We start from the raw sequence: 15,096 nt of genomic DNA on the forward strand, positions 1-15,096 counted from the left end.
AGAAAAAAAAAAAAAAAAAAAAAAAAAAAAAAAAAAAAAAAAAAAAAGGGGCTCGCCCAAAGATTAGAACCCCAGCACGGCAGCTGCAGCGGTATCTCTGTCAGGCTTCGAAAACAATTGCGTTCATGATCACATCTGATCAAGAAGGGTATTACGAAGGGATCACTATATCTCCCGATGAGTGGAAGGCAGTCGAGGCACTGAACAGTGTTCTCGAGGTACACATCAAGTTTCTTTTGCTCCAAGTAGGGAATATTGACTTTGTATCTCTCTTGGTCAATGTGTAGATTTTTCTTCGTTCCACCAAGAAGATGGAAATAGACGGACCAACCGCGGGATCGGTGCTCTTCCAATACTCCACTGTAATCAGCTTATTGACCGCAAAGAAGACTGCGACACCTCATCCAAGCATCTCATCAATGATAACCACGATGACTAGCAAGCTGCGACTGTACCAAACCGAAGCGTTACACTGCGACCCCATCATATTGGCAACCATACTCAACCCGAACTTCCGTCTCACTTTCTTCACCAAACAGTATCCTGAATACGCCATGAATGCTGAACGACTTTTTCGTCAGACACTCGGATCCCTTGAAGAGCCACATGGCGAAGAGCAAGATGAAAATCTTGATTCTACACTTGGTCCGACTGAGGAGTCTGACCCATTTGAAGAGAAAGGTGCCTTCCATGCATCTGCGGGTCTGAAACTCTCTGTCGATGACGAGATTGACCTTTACATGTCTGGTAAATACCCTTGTAAAGGCGATATATTGGAATGGTGGCGAGTAAGTCTTCCTTCTTCCTAATACACACACTTACTGGTACTCAATCAATCTATCTTCTCAGTTCAATCAAAAGAACTTCCCAAAGCTCGCTAGGCTTGCGAGAGACTATTTCTGTTGTGTTGGAACTTCTTGCGCTGTTGAGAGGACCTTCAGCACAGCAGCTCACATATGTACCACCAGTCGTGGTGGTCTAGTTTCACGAACGATCGAACGCGCGGTAGGCGTCTGTCAGTGGCTCAAGCATGGTTTTTATCCAGGTGGTGAAATTGGAAAAGCTGTTGTGGCTGTAGACAAACTGGTGAAGACTTTGAAAAAGAACAAGAAAGCCCAAGACTCGAGCAAATGAATGCTCGGCCATCTTTGGCCTCTTTCTGCTCTCATTCTTAATTGCTTTTGATCATTGTTTTATTTTCGTAACGTTCTTTAAAACCCTTTTAATCTTCTAATCGATTTAAACTTTTCAATGTTCCAATTCAAATCAAAAATGATCTTCTACGTACTCCGCTTCAAACTGTTCTATTCCGCTGTAAGCTCATCAGATTCGGAACTCCCAAAAATCTGATTGTCCCCATTTTACAATACCTCGCTCTACCTCGCTCTACCTCGCTCTTGTGAATCTTGGCCTACCTACCGCAGTTTTGAGGTTACTGCGCTGTGCTGAACTGCACCTTTGCCCACCGCTGGGGTTATCGTTTCTTTTGTCACTGCGCCCTCAGCGCTGCGCAGCGACAGAGCATGTTTTCAAAAGTTTGGACGCTGCGCAGTTTAGCCCACTCTGCGCGGTTCTGCGCTGAAGTCAGGTGTTGATCTAGACCTCCCACTGCGAATTCGAATTATACATCTCGAAAATCGTTTTTAGAATCTAAATTACCTCCATCACCTATTGTACCTGATTTAGATCCACCTTCTCCATTAGCTACTGATTCAGGTGAAGATGAACATACTCAAAATTTAAAAGAATTAGAAGATTCGCCTGCAACTGATTTTAAAAAGAAAAATTTCAAGAGACACTCCAAGAATGGTACTGGTCCTTTATTCTTGAATCAAAGAAGATCAATTTATGTATGTGTATTGGTCTTACCTACTGGTCAAATCGATCGAAATGGTGATCCATTAGCTAAATATGTTAGAAATAAAGTCAGAACTACTAAATATACAATCATTTCAATCTTACCAAAGGTGTGTCATTCTTTCAATCTCTAAACTAATTTTTCAATTAAACTAATATTTCTTTCAATTTCAATGTTCTTTACAGGATCTCTTTGAACAATTCCGAAACGTCATCTTTTTCCTAGTCTTAGTCATCTTTCAAAACTTCCCCTTCTTTGGAGCCGCAACACCACAAGTGGCAATGTTACCATTACTATTCATTTTATGTGTAACAGGAGCCAATGATTGTTTTGAAGATTATCAAAGATATATGTTAGATAACAGTGTGAATAATTCACCGTGTACAAGATTAGGAGATTGGCGAAATGTTAATGTACGTAGATCAGGTGGAGGATCATGGTGGGAGAATTTAGATTGGCCATGGGAAGCACATGATGTAGATCAACATGCCGATTCATCAAGTCAATATCGTAGTAAGGTGACTAAAGGAGTTCGAAAGTTACGGGAAAGGGAAAAAGGTACTTTTAATACGGATTTTTTAAGAGAATTGAATGACAAAAATCAAGTAGGAGATCAAGACGATTCAGATTCAGATGATGGAAATCAAGGAGGTCAAAGTAGTTTTAATCCAAGTAGATCTGTACTTGATGCGGCTCTAATATTGGATCCGAACCACCTATGACACCTCAAGCTACTTCATCAATCCAATCCAGAGGAAGAAAATCATCATCAGAAGTCGTCGATTATTCAACCCCCACCTCAGGAACAACTAAATGGGAAAGAACGCTATGGAAAAAATTAGAAGTAGGAGATATAGTTTTATTAAGAGAAGATGAAGCAATACCAGCCATTTAGTGATCTTATCATCTTCAGATCCAGATGGACAATGTTTTGTAGAAACGAAGAATTTAGATGGAGAAACGAATTTGAAACCACGTAAATCGATTAAATCCACTAAATTGATCTCAAATGAAGAAGATTTAGAACACGCTCATTTCTTAATTGCTTCAGAACCACCTAATGCGAATCTGTATGCATATAATGCTACATTAAAGTATTGGACTCAAGACGAACGTGAAGGACGTGAACATCCAGTAACTGAAGGACGTAAACTTGAAAAAGGATCTGAGAAAAGAGAAGTGATTGGGGTTAATGAGATGTTATTGAGAGGTTGTACTTTGAGAAATACTCAACGGGTTATGGGTTTAGTGGTCTTTACTGGTAAAGATACTAAAATCATGTTAGATCAAGGTTAGCAGACTTTTCTTTGGAATTCAACATTCTAAATGATACTGATTTTTTCTGAATTTTTCATAGGTGATACTCCTTCCAAGAAAGCCAAAATCTCAGATGAAACCAATTATGCTGTGATCATCAATTTCGTCATCTTGGTTTTACTCTGTGCTATCAATGCGATTGGAGATGGAATCTATTCAGGTAATACGTCAACTAGTCCTTATTATTATGAACAAAACGCAAGTATCTTTTTGATTGCTACATTAGATGCATTGGTCACTTTCGGGTTCGTCTCTTTTTCTTTTGGCTTCTGGTTCAAGTTGAATATTGATTTGATCTTTTTGAGCATCTCACAGTGCAGCTTTGATTCTGTTTCAATCAATTGTACCCATCTCATTGGTCATCACTCTTGAATTTGTTCGAACGATCGAAGCTTTGACGATTTTCAGAGATATCGAAATGTACTATGAACCCTCGAATTGTCCAGCTGAACCTAAATCATCGAATCTTTCAGATGATCTAGGTCAAATCAAATATATCTTTAGTGATTAGACAGGCACTTTAACTCAAAACGTCATGGAATTTCAACGTTGTTTGATTTCAGGTATTGCTTATGGAGAAGGCGTTACTGATGTGATGAGAGGAGCAGCTAAAAGAGGGGCTGATCATGATCCATCTGCATTAGATGATCCGACTTTAGCTGCTACTCATTTAGCTGAATCTGAACTAAGGATGATTGATTTGATGAATCGACATTTTCGACATCGATATTTAAATTCCAAAAGTCTTACCTTGATCTCACCAGGATTAGTGGAAGATATGTTCAATGAAGATCTTGAATCAGAAGAACATCGGATTAGAATGATTGAATTTTGGACTTCACTTGCTTTATGTCATGATGTGAACGCAGGTAAAAGTGAAGGTAAAATCGAATATAAAGCTGAAAGTCCAGGTGAAGCAGCCTTAGTAGCAGCAGCAAGAGATTTAGGATTTGTGTTTGTGAAGAAATTAGGTGACCAATTATATTTAGAAATCTTGGGCGTCAAACAAAAGTATCAACTTTTGAAGATTATCGAATTCAATAGTTCTAGAAAACAAATGAGTCGTTTGGTTAGATGTCCGAATGGAAAAATCAAATTGATCTGTAAAGGTGCTGATAGTATTATTATGGCAAGATTAAGATCAGATCATGAGTTAGAATATGAAAATCGAATGAATGCCAAGTTTTATAATGAAAAACAGAAAAAGAAGAATGGAAAACATTCACAACAACAACAACAACAACCGATTAGAAGACTCAATCTAGATCTGAAAGTGTCAAAATGACAGCAGTAGTAGAAACAATCCAAGTGATTACCCTTTTGAATAGAACGACTTCATCCGATCCGATGACAACACCTTTACCTACTGGGATTGGAGAAAGGATTAGATTAGATACTGGATTCGAATCACCACCCCCATCACATATTCGAACTCGAACTAGATCATGGACAGAAGAATCGACGAATCAAGACCAATCATGTCGGATTTGTTTACCTAATCGGGGCTCGGGTTCCTCACCTCATTATCATGAATGGTTTGCAGCTTCGGATCCTCAATTCGGATGATCATCAAAACTCTTTAGGAATTAATGGACCTGATGATTTGGTTTCGAGTCTGATTAGTTTTAGAACCGCTAGCGAAGGTGGTGGGATTCATAGATCGGTTCATCGTTGATATTTTACGTAATCTCCTTCTTTGAAATGGATTTCTAGATTTCTCGGCTGGAGTTTCTTTTTTCTTTTCTTTTTTTTGCATAGTGTTTTACTTTTACTTTTTTTTTGCTGAGAGCTAAATCTTGCAGCATTGTCTAGATATCCCCCTTTTTACTTAATTCCTTTTGTTCAAAGTATATAGAAAACCCTTTTTGTTTTCTTTTTTGTTGGATTTTTTCTCTGTTCTCTTTACATTTTTTTACTTCTTTTGTTTTGCAATTTTTTGAAGAAAGAAAAACATCTACAAAAACTCAATATTTATTTTTCCTTTTTCCTTTTTACTTTTACTATGCCTTTTGTCTGCTTCGGGTTTTAATTCTTTCCTAATTTTGTTTTTCTCCTTTGCATTCATACAATATCAATTTTTTGGATTTGTTTGAATATTTCTTTTTGTTTTCTGTTTTTCTGTTTTTTCCTTTTCTAACATTCATTTGATTCTCTCTTTTTTTTTCTATTTGCAATTGTCATTTTAAATAAACTCATGAATCATTTTGCTTACCCAACAGAGAGAGAGAGAAACAGAGAGAAAAAGATACGTGAAGTAATGTTCTAAAATCACTTGTACAAAAAAACATTACCAGATGTGACTCTAACAAGTCTAAGGATGAATATAAATACCGTGATTACTTTTATATTTCTCTTACATAATATCATTTGTGTATTGGATATTGTTTTGATCTTGATTTTGCCCAGGGAAAAGATAAAGTCCTTTATATATAACAATTTTGAGTCTTTTTCTTTTGGTTCACTTTGAGACCTGATTCAAAAAATGCTTCAGATCATCTATCATTGGAATACATTAGTTCAAGATATCTTTGTATATATTTTCTCAAGCATCTTGTGATCAATATGTAAAGGGCTCTTCAGTGACAGTTTTCATCAAAAGTAACTGCACTCAACTGATGGTGATGGCCATATAGCTTCTGGATTGGTACTTGTCCAAAATGTTTTTGTTGAGCTGCACTTGTAAAAGCAATTACACCTATTGCGGTATAACATAAGATATCTAATCAGTACTGTTACACATACGGCGGATATCGAGATTGAAAAAACCACCTTATATGCCCCATTTTTCCATCTAAAGAAGATAATGCAGATTGATCTTAAAGATGTGGTGTAGTCATTTCAAAGTGTAATTGAAGACATAGCAAGACAAACGAAACCTTCTCCAAGATCTTGGCCATTTCAATTGCAAGAGTCTCTCTTTCAGATATGTATAACAGATTATAGATTCCAAGCACCCACGACCAAACGAAGTGTAGTGCGAGCCATTTTGGTTAACTACTTTTCCTGACTCTGACATGGCTACCCTATAATTAAACCCATGATTAAATTGTAAATCTCCAAACTGGACTCATAGCTGATATCCAATGGCCATTGCCTGAACTCCAATTTCTGTCTAGACACATACGAGCTTTTGCTGCAAACATATTGAAGCTCATGTCAGATCCAGCCCAAACAAAACCATGATTGAATATTTGACATACCAAAATCTTTCCAGGTTTTGACCTTTTCATAGTTTGACTTCATCATTGTTGTTTGATCAAAGATAGCTTTGGAAAGTAGACGATCTGGTCCAGAGTCTTGATTTAATTTTTCATCCTCTGCTTGTGAATCAAAAGGGTAAACAGTTAAAACTGAACTAAAAGTATGAGGCTTGATTAAATGAAGATTTAAAGAGATTGATTTATGTATGCGGGCTTGTGTTAAGCTAAGAGAGATGGGTTCATCAAGACCAGTGCGCACATATCCACAGCTAGACTTTGATGATAAGATGGAATCTATTCATTATTTGGACCGGTTATATCTTGTTTGATGCGGTGGCCAGATCTCATGACTATGATGTTCTTGTGATGATTCTAAAGGTGATGGATGATAAGGTGTGGCCGATGTAACAAAGGGTGATAGGTATGGTTCATAATGTGGATGATGATGTTGGTGTGGATGACGATGATGTTGTTGTTGTTGATGATGTTCTGAAATTGCAAAATTATGTTTATTGTGCGGCAATCAAAGGAAAGATATAGCGTTAGTGAAGATTTTGACTCTCGGTAACGATAAGCTGCTCAACAATGTGGACTAAAGGAAAACGAACCAACAAGGATTATTCTAGATGCCGGAAAGAAAACAAGAAAGATTGGTGTCATTGTAGTTGTGACAATATGCTTTCAATATTCGCATTCACTGCGTTGTCAGTGACAGCTGTTTGGCTTAACATAGGCATTGGGTAGGATCAGCGTGCCGGTGGAGGGCTTGAGAGACGCAAGATCACAAATCATACTCACAGGCCAATTGCTGACACCTGGATCCTAACATCTAAACTTCTCAATCCTCGCTGGTTGAACCTGTATCAATCAAAGTCTCAAAAACTTTTCATTTTGTCGATCCTTCAAGTTTCTATTTATGTAATGAGCTCTTTAAGCTTTGATTTGATTCGAGACCATGTCGCAATCAAACCTTCTTGAATGGTTTCTACCAATGTTGATTGATTAAATTTACTTTTGATTCCATGATTTGATCTCGATTTTGTTTTTTGAACTTGGTTGATTCGAATTCTTCAGATTTAAATCGGTTTGTTTTGCAGTTTGATTTGACGGATCCCCCATGGGTTCATACAATCAGGGCAGGACCGCTCATCCCGGCTCATCTCAGCTCATCCTAGCTCATCACTGTTGATGAAGTTGGACGATGGCTCAGTGCACCTGAGGTCAACGCCTGAGTCTGGCTGCTGGGGATGGGGCAAACTGGGCAGGCTCAGCGTACCAATTTGGGCCGGACAGAAATTTCACAGTTTTTTTGATGCTTTTGCGCAAGATCTTTGGGCCCCCGACGTCGGGGGCCTTCTCCACGGGCACTGTGGCTAATTTTCATGTCCTCACTTCCTTTCATATCAAAAAGGAGATGACAAAGTCAAAAGAAACTGGCCAGCTTGTTTTCATGTTTGTCTTTCTCGATGTTTGATATTGTTATGATTATTGATATTGAGTATTGTTTAATCTCTATCATGAAACACTTGTATGATGTATTGAGCTAAAGACAAGCAATAGCATTCATTATCTGGTTACCCTCCTTCCATTTTTTGCCTGGAGCTGATCAATTGGCTTCTCCACTCATCATTTTTGCTTATTGAGCGCAATGACAAGTCTTTGGCCGAGAAATTAGTGTTGGCCTCAAAATATGCGTAGGGTTAGTCAACAGGTTTCTCTTTGAGATAGGAGAGAAGTCTGATATTTGATGAACTCTTGGCAGGCGGCTCATCCTCTGAGCGAGTCTAAATCTCGTTCGACAAGGAATCTCGTTTACTCCCTTCGACGACAGCTGATCAAAACACATTCAAGTATCGATTTTTTCATTCAAAAGAGTTGTATGACGACCCCCTGAAACGAGAGCGGAACATCAGAGCACACAAATGGGTTTTTGAATATTACGCGTGTTCTGCGCTCTGCTCGATCTTCATTAAAATTGATACATAGGACTTGCCTATTTGCCAAAGATAGTGAAATGAAACTGTAAAAGTGAACGTCCACTTGCACAGCAATTCAGGAGAAACTAGATCAGAGACTGCACAGGACTGCACACTATCAACACAAAGCAAACACCAACCCATGAAATCTATGGCTATCAAAATGGCGTACGGCACCCGCACAAATCGAACAGAGCAACCCATTTGATCTACATATAACTATCAAATTGGCGTGCAGTGGCAACCATCGAGCGCCACTTCAATCGGGTGATTTTTCGTCCCTCTCGCGGCGTCCCTCGGATCTCGCGTTCACAAATATCAGCCGAGTCACAAATCAAGGTATATTTGGGGTCCTATCGTTCAGGGCTATTCGAAATTATCCTCAGAAGACTAATTTCCGAAGTTCCTGTTTTTTTTTCTATCTTTGACGGTCAAGGGTGCACCCAATGAAAGTCAGAATGTTTGTTGTAATTACAAATTACGCGGTCCGTGGCTTCTTAACTCTTGATAGTTGCCACTATATACCGAGACTCCAACACTCAAAACTGTTCGGTCCATGAACCTATTCACTTTCAAACCTATAAGAAATCAAACGCAGAAAGTCCACGGCTAATGTACACGGCATCATTGCAAGGCAGGAAGACTGAAAATCTGGAATCGCAAATGTAGGATAGTGTTATTGAAGTAAATTCAGAGATCCATTTGGCCATGGACGTAGTCACTCATCAATCGAGTTCATGATCTAGATTTGATTTGCTTGAGTGTGAGTGTGAGTTGAGTCTGAGTTATTGTTCATTTTTCCGGGTTCAATCTTCAAAAATCTTTAAAAAAAATCCCTCCTTTCATCATCATCGCAGTGTTGATCTTCCAAAAGATTTATAGTCTTGATAGAACTGTTTGAAGAATCGCATGAAAATGAAGCTATCTGATTTTAACCGTAAACAGTTGACCGTCTCAAGTGGAATGAATTATAGTTGAGCTTTTCTTTTCGTTTGTTCGTAAGCTTTCAAGGTGTAATAAGTATTGAAATCCTGCTGCTTGAATTCTTTAAATGACTGATCTCGATGAAGGTTATATTGATCAAGCGCCGCCAGCTGGTATAGATACGCGTGAAACTGTGCTTTGTTTCCATGGATTTGTATGTACAAAGATTCCTTTTAATTTATCTTTTTGGTTTTGGAAACTAAAGTGCTCATTTATCGGTCTTAACTTCGACAGCCTGATTTGTAAGTGATCAAACATCAGTATCATTCATGATGGATTTATCTGACTTGGATCTGGCGCGATGTAAATAGCTCCTATGGATGGCGTTATCAAATCCAGGAGCTTACTCAACGAGGCTATAGAGTCATTGTTCCAGATCAAGCTGGGTGAGCTATTTTTTCCCTTTGAGATTTATCTATCCTTCAAACTCATTCTTTTGGTTTGGATAGATGTGGAGACACAGTGAGTGAATGTCGATCTTGACACTATCGGGGTGTGTAAGTTGTTGTGGCTCAAGTCTCGAATTCTTTGCCATGATGATGCAGGACAAACCAGTCGGTGAATTGAAATTCTACACCATCTTGGCTGCAGTCAATGCGGCCGTGGAGATTTTGAAGCATGAAAACATCAACGACCAAGTCGTCGTCCTCGGTCACGATTGGTCAGTATTTGTGTTATTTTGTAGGACCCTTTTGAATATAAAACCCTCCTCTCTAGATGATCATCGTAGCTGACTTTAGTTCTTGTGGTGAATAAAGGGGAGGTCTCATTGCCTGGAGGTTTTTACAGTACCGCAGTGCTCAAGTGAAGGCTATCGCAGTGTATGCTGATCTCATTTTTCTTTTCCCAAATGATCATCAAGCAGTTGATGACTTGTATGCATGTATCGTTAGGTTATGTACTCCGCCCTCTCCGGCAGGTCAGCAAGGACAAAAGGAACCCGACATTGATTTCATCATCTCAAGAATCCCAACCTTTGGGTATGTCACTTTTGCGTGATTGAAAAAATTCTTCTATAACCAGAGCTGACCCAGAGTGATATCCAGATATCAAAAATGGTTTCAAACTCCTGAAGCCGATGCTACAATCGATCCGAACTCACGTGAATTCATGATGATGGCCTACTGGAATATCTGGTCTGGTGCTTGGAAGCCTGATGACGGTGTATGGTCTCACGAAGGAAACCTCGAAAAGATGATAAATGAAACCATTCCGAAGCTTCAAGCTGCCGATGTTCCCTCCAGCGTAAAACCCTCATCTCTAACCAGTCAAAGAGCAAGAAAGAATCTAATCCGCTTTCAAAATTTTAATGGTCTTGCAACAGGAGCTCCAAGAGTACGTTGATACATTTACAAATGGTGGAATGCGAGGTCCGCTTTCGTGGTACAAAGTACGTCGTTTCGTTAACATCAGCGCGCTTTGATTGCGATTACAAATTGATATCCCCTCTTAAATTTACAGACTCGAGTGTTGAATTTCCATGACGAAGTAGGTGAGTGAAAGTTAAGTGAAGTGATATCAACCGATACTAGACAAGGTTCTGACTACGTTCGGATACAGACAATCATTTGCCTGTGACCTTCCCACCCAGGGTTCCCTGTCTAATGTTAGCAGCCACCAATGATGGAGCATTGCCACTCGAGATGTCCGATCCTGCCAAACTAGCACCTCTCTTCCCGGATAACAATTTAGAGAGAAAAGTGATGGAGAGTTCAGATCATTGGCTTTTACAGGTAACTTTCTAATACACATTTGTATGGATTTTGGTTGATTGAAACTGATAACGGAAATGAATCCATTAAAATGCGTTTTTAGGACCCCAGAATTCGTCACAAAGTAGTCAAGACTGTCGGGGATTGGGTTGATGCTCGGTGTGGGCATCAAAAAACTTCTATGCATGTTGAAGCTCCAATCTCAGGAAAAGTCAATGTTTCTGTAGTAGCTTGAGTACACAACACCATGATGAAATGCTGAAATGATATGTTTCAGGTGTTCAATTCTTCAACAAACAATGTCTTTCCACAGAATTTTCTTTCCAAAAGAGGCGCATCTCTCACAAATCATGTTCCTACGTTTTTGTATGTTGTCCTGGTATCAAAAATATATTTCTTTGAAGTTGTCTAATTTAAATCAAAGCTGTGAAATTTTTCCTGTGTAAGTAAGCTTACAGCTAGGATCACAAATGCAGGCGGACTCTTCAGATTAACACATAACTACTGGTGCACATACCAGTCATTGTTGTCTCCAATGATGCATACTATATTTACAGATCCATTATGTTCTACTTGCAATCTGTTAATATTGTGGAAGGTTCAAATTGGTCAAAAAGTTTGTAAACTTTTATTTACTGTGGCCCCCAGCCCTTCAAACTTCAAGGATTTTTTTGTGTAGACACAATTGTGTCTTAGAGGTTCCTACAGAACCCCCCGTCCCGCGGTGACGTCGACGAGAATTCGCATATCAATATCAAGGATGACTAAGAGGAACTCGGTTTATCTTATAAAACACAAGTGATGATCTGGAGAAGACAATTCAGCAAGACGCAGTTATGTGCGCAAACGGACTAGTGTTGCAGTCATAGGTTGACCACTATCATTTTCTTCTAGCTAGCAGAGAGAAACAGAAGACACATTATAGACGTCGATCAAAAAAATTAGGGGTTGATCTAGAAATGAGGCTATAGTGGTATGCATTAAGCAATGGAGATGATCCGATAATATCAGTATGCAACGATAACTAGATACAATCAATAGGCTAAGATATTGACTGTTGTCTGCACATTGCATCTTTCACACACTCACTCTACTTGCCTAACAAAACGATACACTGAAGTTTAGAAGCGACGACATGATAAAACTGGCTGTACATGCAGATAAGGAAGACAAGTAGCGAAAGTTCATGGTACTGTTGTGAAATGTTCAGCTGTGGAACTAGAAGAAGTTTATGAAACGAGATACGACAAAAGAAATTTGAAGAAAAAAATCATCACTGCACAAAAGAATTATCATCACTGCAATGGCTCACTACTACTCGAAAGTCTGGATAGATGTAAATAAACGCTGAGTGATGAGGAATTGAATTTGACGCGAGTAAAGTGATTCAAGAACATAAGGAGAAGTACACATAGCATGATGCAAAATTTCCTCAGCGTCTTGGAAGGCTTTGGTAATTGATGAGAGAGAAAGGAAGATGATGCTCACTCGGTTCCATAGCCCTCCATAGGGATGAGTTTCAAGTTCCCGCCGAAATACTGCGCATATAGTCTTGCAATAGGCAATCCATAACCTATATACAAGAAACCCGAAGAGAAAGATCAGGGACCAATATTTATTTGTACTTCTGTCTTGTGCGCAAAGTTGATAATCAAATTAAAACTGACCAAACCCAGCCATAGGTGCTTTGAAGTCCGTTCCTCCAAAGTTCTGTTCTAACCCTTGCGTTTGCGCCGTTGTGTACATGTAAGTCCAAACCAAGGGTACCGCGCTACGTGGAATCCCACCTCCTTCATCCGAGATCTTGATCGTGATATCTTCCTCACCATAAGCCACAATGACTTTGATGGCAGGAAACTCGTCCGAATCAACACCATGCTTTTCAACTACAGCACGCAGGGAGTTCTTCACAACTTCAAATACCATGTGATTCTTTGGTACATGAACCAGGGTGGTAAGGCAGTGTTTGTTAATATCAAAATTCATGATGTTCTCCACAGAGATGTTTTGTACTTACCAGATGGCTGGGTACATACATGAAAGTTAAATCTTTGGGACAGACTAACTGAACGGTCGGGGCTTTGAATAACGCATAGTGCTCCTCGCAGATGAAGACTGCGTTGTCAATTGCCTCTCTGCAGATCTGATAAATATTGGTGTTTGTGCAGATCACACCAACGTAGTCCGGGTGAGGTTCGAGTTTGTTCAAAGCAATGTGTTGACCAATCAAGACTCTGATCCCGATTCTGGACATATAAAATCGGTCAAGAAATGTTTGGATAGATCGATCGATCACTCTCGACGCCGCAGGAATTTTTGTCTTTGCAGGCCCAGAGAGGAACTCTTTGTACTCCAAAACTCCCTGAGCAATAGTGGTAACTACCGGATCGTGCCGCCGTTTGATGACTGACAAAGTCTGAGTGAATTTCTCGTTGTAATCGTAGACTTCTGGTGGCCAGTTGATAGTACCAAGATCGACGTAATACCTGCACATATCTAAATTGTATCAAACACTGTATCCCTCTTGAAATCAACCTGGTCTAATTCGGTTTGATGGCCAGGAAATATGAAACGTACCTGTGGGCCAAACCAAGCCTTTGTCTCCCTGTCGTCTGCAGCAAAGGTTTTTGCATATGTAGTGGTAAACTGGGGTTGGGGGTGCTGGCTGGTAAGGGGGTTCCTTTCTCTACGGCCTTATCAAACTGAGCCATGATCGCGGGCGGAAGTTCTGGTCTCGGGAATTCCACAAGTTCCTATGAGGCATACGAATCGCACCATTGTGTGGAATATGATCAACATAGGCAATGCATGAGCGGTCAAGATAGATCAAAGCGTGGATTCCTAATCGCGAGTCGCAAAGACTGACCTCGAAAGACTGTGCGTACCAATCGCGAACTTTGAGGATGCTCGGCATTTCGTTCAAACGGTTCGGTAGCTCATTCAATTCTTTCACCCGGTGTGCCAATCTGATAGGTAGCTCCTCTGTACATCAGGAAGCAGGACAACAAACCAAAAGTCGAATATGTTAACCAGGATCTTTCTCTTCGAAGCAACCTCCACCTTCTCGTTTTGAATTTCACGATCTGACTACGTACCATGAATGAATTCACTAGCTCGCAACAATGTTCCCGCAGACGGGTTCTGTCCTGTTGCGATGTTGAAGGCCCAATGGGTAAATTCTCTTTACCGGTGTTATGGAAAGCAGAGCCGCATGTCCAATTGAACATACCAAACATGACCATCTGCCGTAAGGAAACTCCTGTCTGATTTCATCCATTCCGGTCATAGAGCAATAAATTGGTCAATTTCGAGAAATGTAGGTTTCATTTGTTCGGAGTTTCGAGTGAGCCTACTGACCTGTGGGAACGATGCAAAGTGGGTAATTTTGTCCTTGAGAGCCTGTGTAAGTTTCCATGAAGCCATCTTTGAGCCAAGTGTCCGATTGAACTTGATGAAGTTGCAAGGCAGGTTGATAAATCGCTTAGTTCAGATATCAAGACTTCACCTTGATGGGTGGCTACAAGGATTGTCGGTTGAAGGGTTCAAAGACCTTATTAACTTTATCTACATCGAGTGGTGTCATTCAAACTTCAATTGCTGTTCGTCGGGTGCTCTGAAAATATCACACGACTCATCTTTGTGACACACAGTCCGACACGCGGGTATGTCACACAATCTCGAGTCTCGACAACGCTAAAGAAGCTCAGCACCAAGCCAGACCAAGCCTTGATGCCGGTTGGTGCTTGAGCAGCGAGGTTACTTGGCACGATTTGAGACAGTGGATAAAGCTAACTGATCCCTGCCGATTTGGAGAAAAGCCCATTGCTTCAATCAAGTTTTGGCTACCGATGGAACTGAAGAGCTCATTATCATATCATCTGAGTTGACAAAAAATTGCAGAAACAGGACAAGATCCTTATTCAAAACCTGAAGAATTTATTGATTTCGGGGAAATTTCAAATGATGATCCCACATTTAATCCTTTGCATTTGAGACAAGGCTTTCATGGTCAGTGTAGTCAAAGAAGGGTGCAGTTATGCAATGTGATT

General features: G+C 39.9%; 3 protein-coding genes across 3 annotated transcripts; 2 read left to right on the forward strand and 1 right to left on the reverse strand.

Moving 5' to 3' along the window:
• Window positions 1–2,139: 2,139 nt before the first annotated feature.
• Window positions 2,140–4,460, forward strand: MELLADRAFT_89373 (uncharacterized protein; the record flags this gene model as incomplete). Its single annotated transcript, XM_007404431.1, has 6 exons — window positions 2,140–2,530; window positions 2,590–2,714; window positions 2,804–3,149; window positions 3,216–3,420; window positions 3,491–3,678; window positions 3,739–4,460. The coding sequence occupies 6 exons, from the start codon at window positions 2,140–2,142 to the stop codon at window positions 4,458–4,460; spliced, it is 1,977 nt and encodes a 658-aa protein (XP_007404493.1).
• Window positions 4,461–9,122: 4,662 nt separating this feature from the next.
• On the forward strand, window positions 9,123–11,565 carry MELLADRAFT_115158 (epoxide hydrolase; the record flags this gene model as incomplete). The annotated part of the gene is made up of 13 exons (XM_007404432.1): window positions 9,123–9,324; window positions 9,422–9,489; window positions 9,570–9,577; window positions 9,647–9,721; window positions 9,785–9,797; window positions 9,881–9,996; window positions 10,094–10,156; window positions 10,229–10,315; window positions 10,382–10,580; window positions 10,660–10,725; window positions 10,797–10,827; window positions 10,896–11,068; window positions 11,151–11,565. 13 exons carry the CDS (start codon window positions 9,261–9,263, stop codon window positions 11,280–11,282), a joined length of 1,095 nt encoding a protein of 364 aa, XP_007404494.1.
• A 432-nt stretch (window positions 11,566–11,997) lies between these two features.
• Window positions 11,998–14,626, reverse strand: MELLADRAFT_41804 (uncharacterized protein; the record flags this gene model as incomplete). Its single annotated transcript, XM_007404487.1, has 9 exons — window positions 11,998–12,394; window positions 12,536–12,620; window positions 12,715–12,979; window positions 13,065–13,533; window positions 13,625–13,800; window positions 13,914–14,029; window positions 14,143–14,193; window positions 14,277–14,310; window positions 14,405–14,626. 9 exons carry the CDS (start codon window positions 14,468–14,470, stop codon window positions 12,343–12,345), a joined length of 1,314 nt encoding a protein of 437 aa, XP_007404549.1.
• Window positions 14,627–15,096: the final 470 nt, after the last annotated feature.

The sequence above is a fragment of the Melampsora larici-populina genome (genome assembly GCF_000204055.1).
Source record: "Melampsora larici-populina 98AG31 unplaced genomic scaffold MELLAscaffold_2, whole genome shotgun sequence".
Lineage (NCBI taxonomy): Eukaryota > Fungi > Basidiomycota > Pucciniomycetes > Pucciniales > Melampsoraceae > Melampsora > Melampsora laricis-populina.